A 10,019-nucleotide genomic window follows, 5' to 3' on the forward strand; every position below is an offset into this window, starting at 1 on the left:
AAAAAAAAAAAAAAAATTTAAAAAATTTTTTTCAAAAAAAAATTTTTGACAAAAAAAAAAAACAAAAAAAAAAAAAAAAAAAAAAAAAAAAAGCGAAATTAAAGATGATATAGCAACACCACTTGTTTGGGCTTTTTTTTCTGACGAAAAATCTCAAGGAACGGATAATTGGTCCAAAATTGGGGTAACCGGTATGAAAGAATTGGTTTAGTTAAATGAATCATGCTTTACACGAGAAATCGCATTCAACGGTCACTACTGCTTTTAACCCACTCTTCAGAAAATACCCGCCCGCAAATATCTGACCCGGAAGAGTCTCTCTCTCTCTCTCTCTCTCTCTCTCTCTCTCTCTCCTCAAAGTAACAAACCTTCAAAGAAAAATCTGCGAAAATCGAATCAGCCTGAGAAGCTTCTTCATCCTCAATACTTCGATTCCACGCATCGATCTCGCATCAATCCAACGCCAGTTGATCGAGTTTTTCTCAATCCGATCAGCTAAAGTTAGGGTTTTTGATAATTTCTGATCCGATCCACGCTCCTTCAAAATTGGGGTGATGAAAGTCGAATGAAGAGATTTGGATCTTCTCGTAGGGACTTTCCTCGCGTAGTCTCGGAGACAATTGCTGATGGAAAGAGAAACGGGGCCGAGTTCGTCTGCAAAGCTGAGAAGAGGCGATCGAGAAGAGGATGTGAAGGTTATCGAGTGGGAAGAGTTCGACCATGAGCTCACTCGGTTGTGGAGTCTTTCCTCTGCTCTGAAGTTAGCCACAGAGAAGAAGCTTAGCCTACAGCCCAAACTCGAGTCTCTTATTCAGGTTTTTCTCTTACCCATGTGCTTTGTCTGGTCCTAATCAGTTTTAGAGTGTGTAAAGCATCAGTTTTTAATTACTGGCAGTGTCTTAACGAATGTGATTGAAGCTCAGCTAGAAACTCATTCAAAGCAATTAGATGTTTTTTTTGTTTTGTTTTGGGCATGTCTGGTTTCGATCAGTTTCAGAGCGGAAAGCATCAGTTTTTAATTACTGGCAATGTCTTAATGAATGTGAATGAAGCTAGCTAGAAACCCATTCAAAGCAATTAGATGTGTTTTGAGCACCAGTAGTGTGGTCATTGTCCGTAAAGGAGTGGCCTTTTGTTGTTATTAATGATGCACTACTTAGTTACTTTCACCATAAGAAGTTATCTTGTTTTTTATCTACTCAGTGAGCTTTAATTGCTTAGCCCGCGGATTAGCGGGCGGCCAAATTTCGGGCAGGTTAGTGCTGATTCATTGAGACGCGCTAATGAGCTTGAAGAAATGCGTCAGAGGCTGGAAGCAAGAAAATTGCTGGTGGAGAAGACATCAGCTGCTTGCAAAGTCACCGAGCAGGATGTTAAAGTGAAAGAGGATAGTCTCAGTGCAGAAGTGAGATCTTTGCTAGTTGGCGGCACAACCCTTTCAATCGCTAAAAGCAAATTGCAGGTATGTTCTCATTCAATCCCAAAAAAACAAAAAAATCTTATTGGGATAGTGTTTGGCTATTTCAGATTACTTGTTTTACATTTTTCTTCTTTCAAATGTCTCTTAGTTTTGTTATGAGTTAGTGATTTGATTACAGTTGCCTCAACAAGGCAAACTGATTTTGTGCAGTATATATTATTCGTGCTATGACCAACTGGTGAATGATTGAATCATAGATACACTATTTTGCTTCCTATTTTTTGTTGCAGGAGTCGAACTGCCAACTAGAAGGAGAGAGTGGTTATACTCATCTAAAGATTGTAACGAATAAGCTGAGAAAGAGGCAGCAGTACATGGTATCCCAAGTTTCTTTTATCTATCCCTTAAAGATTGAGGCTGGACCTTCACAAGACCAAGAACTGGAGTCACTTCCAGGTGGCAGTAGATTAGGTCAGTTATATAATTCGAATTTAAAATCTTATTAAAACAGACTTTGATGAAAACGAGACCAACTCATTGACTCTTGACATTGATTTTCAGCACTAACTTTAACTTTTGTTGTCTTAAGTGTTTTGAAAAAAGTTATTTGTTGCAGCATCTAACCTTCTTGACTTGCTTATATCTTATCTATGGCTTTAAGTAGGAACTAAGCCTGTGAGTCAAGGATCCGTGAGAATCCTGGGGTTGCCTTTTAGTATGGCCCCGTTTACAAAGATGAGCTTCTTCACTGACAAGAAAGAAGTTCAGAAGTCGGCAACTGCCCTAGGATATGTAGCTCATGTGTGTTCTCGCTACTGACTAAAACTTGCTTCATACTTTAATTTTCCTGTGTGTCGCCTTAACTCTCTTGGCTTTGGTTGGATAGAAAGTACTAAAGGCTTCCTGCTTGGATTGTGCAGGCTGTGTCCCTATTAGCTTCTTACTTGGGAGTGCCTATCCGTTATCCTTTGCGCCTAGGTGGTTCCAAAACGTATATTCGAGACTATGCACCTTACATTGAGCCTTCGTCATCAGACATGTCTGCGATCTCCACTCTTTCCCAAAACTCTAAGTTTGTAGAATTCCCTCTGTTTTTGGATGGGCAAGATACAACTCGAGCTGCCTACGCTGTCTTCTTATTGAACAAGGTTAGTTAAAGAAAGTTTTTCTGTTATGTTCGTCTCCTCTGGTCTAACTGTAGTATCATATCACAGAACATCGAGCAGCTCCTGAACTTTGTTGGGGAAAACAGTCTAGGACCACGTCAGGTTCTAGCTAACCTCAAGGAGCTAATCCGAATCATCCAGTCACCAGATTATATACATTCTTGACAATGGATGATGAAGATATCCAACACTGTTTTTTTTCTTCCTGTAGATGAATCAACTACTTCTCACACAGCTTCACTGTCTCTTACTTTTTTTTTTTTTTGCATCTTCTCAAGTGGACAGTTTTTGGGGATAAAAGGTTAGGTTTTTGTAATCGTCAGAGAACGCATACACAGGGACATTCTATTTAGAATGATACTTATCTCTGTAAGTGTGATACTTTTCCTGGTTTGGAGATAGTAAAAGAAAGTCTAGTTCTTATAAGTCCTAACAGATGTATTGTTTTTGCTTTTTGGAATATGTTTTACCATCCAAGTTAATAAGGAGCCTCTTGTTTTTTTCTCTTCTGAGTTCTGTTGGGATGTGCAAGTGTGATATGCTGATGATTCGAAGGCAATGAAAACACAAGACAAAGGGTAAAAAGGGAACTTCCAAAGTAAAAAAGACAAAGGACCAGTAGTGGGTAGTCTTTGGTTTGTTACATTGAACCAGTGGTTGTCTTAGGTTGGGATTGTCCTTAAATACTCCAAGCTCGTCACTTTCATAATTTTCTTCAACTCTGCTGCTCTAGAAATTGAGGAACCTCAAAAATCTCCTAAAAGCTTCTAAATTTAAAATCTAAACAATGGTGGATTCTTTTTCCATAAGCTCTGATTCTTCTGAAACAAAGAAATCTCCACCTCTCGACCAAAAAAGAAAAGAAAAGAAATCTCCACCTCCTGAATCATCAGGCCAAAAGAAGATTATGATCAAGGTCAAGAGCCAACAGGTCTTTAATCTCTCTCTTTCTCTGTATGCATGACTGCATCTTTAAGCTTTTTGGCTGCTATGAAATTGTTTTGTTCCTTCTTCTTTCCCTAAATAGAAACTTCTCTTTCGCATTAGCTACTGTTCTTCGAGTTTTTCACCTTCTCTCACCCTTCCATTTCTTCACCTATAATTCAACAACAGTTTTAGAAAATAGTTACAAGTTACAATATGTTTTTTTTTTTTTGAAAATGCAAGTTACAATATGTTCTTCACAAAATCTTTTTAACATATTTATTAAAACTCTTGTTTGAAAGAAAAAACAAATATCAAAAATCTTAAAATATATATTTGAGAAATGGGAAACGCACAGGACGGAGGAGAGGATCTGTACAAGATTGGTGAGAATGCACCTCTAAAGAAACTAATGACTGCTTACTGCGTGAAGAAAAATTTAGATCGAAGTACTGTCAGATTCATCTTTAAGAAAAAGGGTCTCAAACCACGACATACTCCTTCTCAGGTTCTGTTTATCTCTCCGTGGCCTATTCCCATTTTTACCTTCTGAATTTCTCCTATGAATTACTCTCAATTTACCAACCCAGAAAATGAAACTGTTAATATTTAACAAATTCACTTTTCTTAACCACAGCTAAAGATGGAAGATAACGATATCATTGATATAGTCACGGAACAAGGCGGTGGCGGTCCTTACACCGCTTGATGTCGCCGGAGTTTCAAGTCTCCAGAATAAGAAAAGAAAATTTTAGTTATTGTTGCACCTTATGTCTGTCTGAACGCTTGTTGTCCAGTTGATTTTAATTCGTGATATTAATATAATTTCTATGTGATTTACAAAATACCATCAAAATATTAGTAAAATGTAAAAATATTATTAAAAGTAATGTTGCTAACTTAAATTAGACAAAAACACATGGAACATTTAATAGTAAAAATATATATTAAACTGAAAACCGGTGCAATATACATTTTCAAAAATTATATTCCAATCAAATCTTACAAGTTAACAAATAAATGAAAATTACTTTAAATAATTTAAAATTAAAATATACTCATCAATAAAAAGAATGTGAGATATTTTATAAATTAACTGCACAAATATAGATAAATTTGATGTACAACATTTATGGATATAGAACATTTATGGATATAGAAGTTATCTGTAAACAATGTCTGTTTCCATTAAATTAAATTTTATCAACACAAAAAAATTCCGAACTTTCAAAAGCATTGAATCTAGTTCTAATTTAAATCTGCTCAGTATTAAATCATGTTTAATCATCTGATAATTATAATACCATAAAGTAACCCAATATGGGCTGCTTCAGATTGAAGTACTCCAATTTAGTTGTCATCATTGGTCGTAGAATTAAATTATTAAATTAATTCATTAATCTTTCTCTGTCTCGTGAGTTGTGGTTGGAAAAGTTGAAAATGTAAACCAGAAAATAATTAGAATTTCCTGTAAAAAAAGGACAATCACTTTCTGATTTTTAAGAGAGAGAGAGTTATATCTTCTTCGCTGCAAAAAGCATTTATGAAAAAAATGGTGGTAAATTATACAATGACGTCCATGTACTTATTGGTCATTTTGGTTTGTGCTGTTATCATTATCACCGTTGATGCTTTTCCTTCAACGGTCGACGGTCCGTTTACGCCAGTGACTGCTCCACTCGACCCGAATCTTAACCCGGTGGCATTCGACTTGCCTGAATCCGACCCAAGTTTCGTACAACCGAACTGGAAGTTTCTACCTGAACAGATCTCTGTCTCTTTATCGTACAACTCTGACTCTGTGTGGATTTCTTGGGTCACAACAGGTTAAACTCTTCAACTTTCTTTTGTATTTTTATTTTATTTATTTTTCAGTAAAGTTTAGATATTAGAGATTTTTAAATGCTCAAAAATTGCCACGTTTACATTAATGTGGAATATGTATGTGATTAGTTTTAGTTTAAAACATGTTTTATATATACTTTAAACATCCAATAAGCTTTGAGGTTTATTTTACATGAAATTTGATCTTGTTAAACCAAGATCTGGATCTACTTAGGGAACTTGAACAGCTACTGTTCCGGTCTACACGTCCTCCGGTTAGATTGATAAAACCGGGATTAAAAATCTGTTGACTTTCGCTGCAATGTCAAAGATTCTTGTCGGATAGATTCATTCTATATAACTTTTAACAACTTTTTTTTTTGCAATTTACATACTTTATCAAAGGTTGTTGTGAAGAAGATTCTCTGCCTCTTGATCCTAATTCAGTGCAAAGCATAGTACAGTACCGTGAGTTCAACGCCCGTACTAGCAACAAACATGCCACGGGCCATTCTATTGTGTATAACCAGCAGTATAATGCTCTCAAGAAGAACTATACTTCAGGGATCATCCACCATGTTCAGCTCACAGGTCTTAAACCAAACACATTGTATCAATACCGATGCGGAGATCCATCTTTATCAGCAATGAGCAGAGATTATTACTTCAGGACAATGCCTAAGTCTACATCAGAGAGTTACCCGCATAGAATCATTGTGGCTGGAGATTTGGGTCTTACTTATAATACATCAACGGTTTTGACTCATATTCTCTCTAACCATCCTGATCTTGTGGTTTTAATTGGAGGATTCAGCTATGCTGACACTTATCTCGCGAATAAGACCAAACTAAATTGCAGTTCTTGTCAGTGTGACCATAACGGAACAGGTTCTGGTTGTGATTCGTGTTATAATAGTAGAGAAAGTTATCAGCCTCGCTGGGACTATTGGGGAAGGTAAACCAATATTCTTTTCTAGTGGTTGTGAATCTGCTGGTGGTTTTAATGCTAACATCATGGAGTTATGATGACAGGTTCATGGAGCCACTCACGGCTAATGTTCCAACCATGATGGTAGCAGGAGAGCACGAGATTGAGCCGCATACCGATGATAATCTGTCATTTGTTGCGTACAGTTCAAGATTCGCATTCCCTTCAAACGAAAGCGGTTCTTTTTCTCCATTGTACTATTCCTTCAATGCAGGAGGAGCTCATTTCATTGTACTCAATGCATACACACCATATGATTACTCATGTAAAGTTTCTCCTAGTTTTGATTTTTTTTTTCTTTGGGTTTGAATTGCTTTTAAATGGCTTTTTTCTTTCTCTGGCAGCTGATCAGTATATTTGGCTTGAAAATGACTTGAGAAACACAAACAGATCAGAAACTCCATGGGTGGTTGCAACTTGGAGTCTTCCTTGGTACAGCACATTCAGAGGGCATTATAGAGAAGGTGAATCCATGAGGATAAACCTTGAAGACTTGCTCTATAGTTACCAAGTGGATATTGTCTTTAATAGTCAGGTAAGGTTCTAGACTTCTAGTGTTCCTTTGCTTCTAGGGTTTGTGTTCTTTTTACTAATTTACACATAAAACATGAATTAGGTTGATGCTTATGAGAGATCAAACAGAGTCTACAACTACACGTTAGACCAGTGTGGCCCGGTTTATATAACAATAGGCGCAGGAGGAGCTGGGAAACTGGAGACTGAGCATGTAGATGACCCAGGAAACTGTCCAGATCATTCTCATGGATCCTGTAGTTGGTTTAACTTCACGTTAGGACCAGTAAACGACGAGCTTTGTCCGCTTAATCAGCCAGATTACAGCGCGAACAGAGAGAGCAGCTTCGGTGTCGGTATGTTGGAAGTAAGTCTTCTTTATAATCTCTATCGCTTGGTGTTCTAGTAACCTGCTGAGTTTACTTTCTTGGGGCACAAGCAGGCTTGAATCTGTTGACTACAAATCGTAGGTTTTGCTTTCTTTTTTTTTCACAAGAAAACCATGGACCAAACCAGAACCTACCAATATAAACCAGATGATTATTATAGTAAATTGCGAAAACTGATTTATTTTTTCCTACTTTTGGCGTTTTTAGGTGAAGAATGAAACGCATGTATTGTGGAGCTGGAACCGGAATCAAAACTTGTACAATCTTGCCGGAGACGTTATATACATTGTACGTCAGCCTGACATCTGCTCGGTTTATAACTAAACCAAGTAGTTAAACCGGATGATTTTGTAACGTTTTACTTAGCCATCGCCTTGTAACTGAGCTTAGTAGTTAGAAACTTAGAACAACAACGGACTGTTCCTCTTCTGAGTTCAGAATCAGTATCTAATATTTGTCAATTCTTCAGTGATACCTTTTATAGATAAAAGAGTTAACTAAAACGAACAAGGTGATTTTTGATAGATCCATAATTTTAACAGTTATAATATAAATCTGAGCAATCTTTTTATATAATCTGTGGTTATAAGACCTATCTATGTTAACTTTTAAAATTTGGAGATAAAACCAAATGTTTTATTCGGGATCTGCCTTATTTTTCATGTTATAAGCAAATATATATACGGCTATTCAATGCAATACTTCGTAATCATCATATACAAAAATATAACATAGTGTTATATTTTGTAACCATCTGTACAATTTCTGTAATAGTTTGTTGAATTGTTCTTAACAAAATATTAATTGTTATTTCTGTTTAATAACTGGTAAGTTTTATTTTTAGTTTTCGTGATTGTATATTATTCAGCATTAATTAGGGAATGTTTTTTTTTTGAAATTAGGAAATGTTAAAACTTTTTAAATATCCTCTTCATATTTCGCCAAACATGAAATTTGAAAACCAGATAGTACATATACATTTCTTCCGTTTATTTTATCTTATTTGTTATATATATGAGTTTAGTTGCATTTACAAACTCATCATGAAATGATCATTTAATAGCGGTTTAAAGGAATTAAGATTCATTTACTTTAGCCACAGTTTCCCACATACAACTGCTTCGTAATTTTTGATCGTGTTGTTGCCGTCATCATTAGCCACCACGAACTGATAATTCTAACCAGAAATTATCTGAAACTCATCGGGAACAACCGTCACAAACTTCAATTCATATTTGCTCTGTTTGTTGTACTCATAGATCACAAATTAAACTATCTCTACGACATGCTTAAAGATAGTTGATCGAAGTCCAATCGCCAAAACATACACCACAAACACTTGAAGAGAGAAAAGGACAAGACATAAGACTACTTTATCCATTTTGCTATGTAATTAATTTAACCATTTTGCTTTATCAAGCCATGGCAGAAGAAACTCAAGAGGTTTGCAGGCTTTTGTAATAAGTTTGCCATTTGCCAATGAATTTTAAATATGTTGCACATTATTGATTTTTGAATCTTTCTGTAAGTAAGGCAATTTATTGTTTAATTTTGACTCCAAAAAAAAGTGTGGCAAGTTATTACTGATCCACAAAAAAAGTAGCAAGTTAATTATTGAAATGTTTAATAATTTATGGGAAAGTATTTAATTAAATACAACATTTTTTGGTATTGGTATCTACAGTTAAATAATATCAATTTTATGTTTGTTTTACTTTCATGAAAAACAAATTTCATATACATCTAAAAATTATCAAATTTCTTACAATTTTTATTAGAATCTACAAACACGGTATGAAATGAAATTCGGAATAATAAGAAGATAACTATAATCTGGCTGTAATTGACAGCTTTTAATTCTGTATTTTTTCTTGTTTAAGTGATTCAGTTTTGTTAAAGTGTTCATCGTGTAGTTTGTTGCAATGGTAACAAAATTTTTACAACTTTTGTTACCTCTTAAGACAAGAAACTAATTTCTAGTTACTTTAGAAAGAAAGTTAGTAAAATAACAAATATCATTGTTTTAAAATTAGATACAACAAATCTTTATGCCCAAAAAAGAAAGTGGCATAACAATATTGTCTCCCATTTCCTACATTATTTAAAGTTTCAACAATCCTTTCGTGTTTCTCACACAACAATCTAATTTTCTGATTGATAAATCAAAGTAAAGTTTTTCTTTCTTAGTTCAATTTTTTTTAAACGATATGGGTATGTCTAAGAAATTAATTAAGGCAGTTATTATATATATGGCTCTTATAATGGTGTTTTTCACTCTTGCAACAATCAAGACCAATGCAGAAGATGTGATAAGCTACGAAGCTTTATTTCAAAATCATGCACTTGGATGTAATCCAAAGTATCCTGTAACTTGTGTGAAACAAAAGGCCAATTAAACGATGTGAGTTTGATCCGAGGTGCGCGGCATGGTTACTTTTAATGTTTTTATTATCTATAAAATATATCGTTCGTCGAATATTTATATCCAGTTTTAAAATAATAAATGGTGTTTAACGGATATGTTGGAATTGTAACAGTTGACAAAAAAAAATGTTGGAAATGTAACAATTATTGTAAAGCTTCAATACCTTTTCAAGACGTGATCATTTATTCTATTATCTTCAGACACGGCCATTTTACATTTAGCAAGCTACTACGAATATATAGAAATACTAGGAGTTTTCCTGCGTCATGCGCAGAAATAGTAATTTTTAACATAACATTTTTTTATTTCAAAAGAAAATTTTGATTAATATTTTAACATTATTAATTTATATTTTAACTTCAATAGTTAT

The 10,019-nt window shown here is 34.7% G+C and overlaps 3 protein-coding genes across 6 annotated transcripts; all 3 read left to right on the forward strand.

Annotated features, from left to right (window-relative positions):
- Window positions 1-294: 294 nt before the first annotated feature.
- On the forward strand, window positions 295-3,086 carry LOC106328112 (UV radiation resistance associated protein). Of its 4 annotated transcripts, none has more exons than XM_013766483.1 (6): window positions 295-815; window positions 1,222-1,462; window positions 1,711-1,891; window positions 2,085-2,221; window positions 2,341-2,568; window positions 2,635-3,015. In XM_013766483.1, the coding sequence occupies exons 2-6, from the start codon at window positions 1,298-1,300 to the stop codon at window positions 2,749-2,751; spliced, it is 828 nt and encodes a 275-aa protein (XP_013621937.1). In that variant the 5' UTR covers window positions 295-815; window positions 1,222-1,297; the 3' UTR covers window positions 2,752-3,015. The 4 variants fall into 4 exon arrangements, with proteins under 4 accessions (XP_013621937.1, XP_013621938.1, XP_013621936.1 ...); XM_013766484.1 differs by having other exon boundaries at window positions 600-815; window positions 1,204-1,462; XM_013766482.1 differs by having other exon boundaries at window positions 627-815; window positions 1,256-1,462; window positions 2,635-3,086.
- Window positions 3,087-3,300: 214 nt separating this feature from the next.
- On the forward strand, window positions 3,301-4,351 carry LOC106328114 (small ubiquitin-related modifier 5-like). The gene is made up of 3 exons (XM_013766486.1): window positions 3,301-3,517; window positions 3,869-4,018; window positions 4,148-4,351. Exons 1-3 carry the CDS (start codon window positions 3,374-3,376, stop codon window positions 4,217-4,219), a joined length of 366 nt encoding a protein of 121 aa, XP_013621940.1. The 5' UTR covers window positions 3,301-3,373; the 3' UTR covers window positions 4,220-4,351.
- A 653-nt stretch (window positions 4,352-5,004) lies between these two features.
- LOC106332198 (purple acid phosphatase 13) lies at window positions 5,005-7,664 on the forward strand. Its single transcript, XM_013770679.1, has 6 exons — window positions 5,005-5,336; window positions 5,740-6,289; window positions 6,367-6,587; window positions 6,667-6,857; window positions 6,939-7,202; window positions 7,432-7,664. The coding sequence occupies exons 1-6, from the start codon at window positions 5,054-5,056 to the stop codon at window positions 7,546-7,548; spliced, it is 1,626 nt and encodes a 541-aa protein (XP_013626133.1). The 5' UTR covers window positions 5,005-5,053; the 3' UTR covers window positions 7,549-7,664.
- The last annotated feature ends 2,355 nt before the right edge of the window (window positions 7,665-10,019 follow it).

Source organism: Brassica oleracea, chromosome C3, assembly GCF_000695525.1.
Source record: "Brassica oleracea var. oleracea cultivar TO1000 chromosome C3, BOL, whole genome shotgun sequence".
NCBI lineage: Eukaryota > Viridiplantae > Streptophyta > Magnoliopsida > Brassicales > Brassicaceae > Brassica > Brassica oleracea.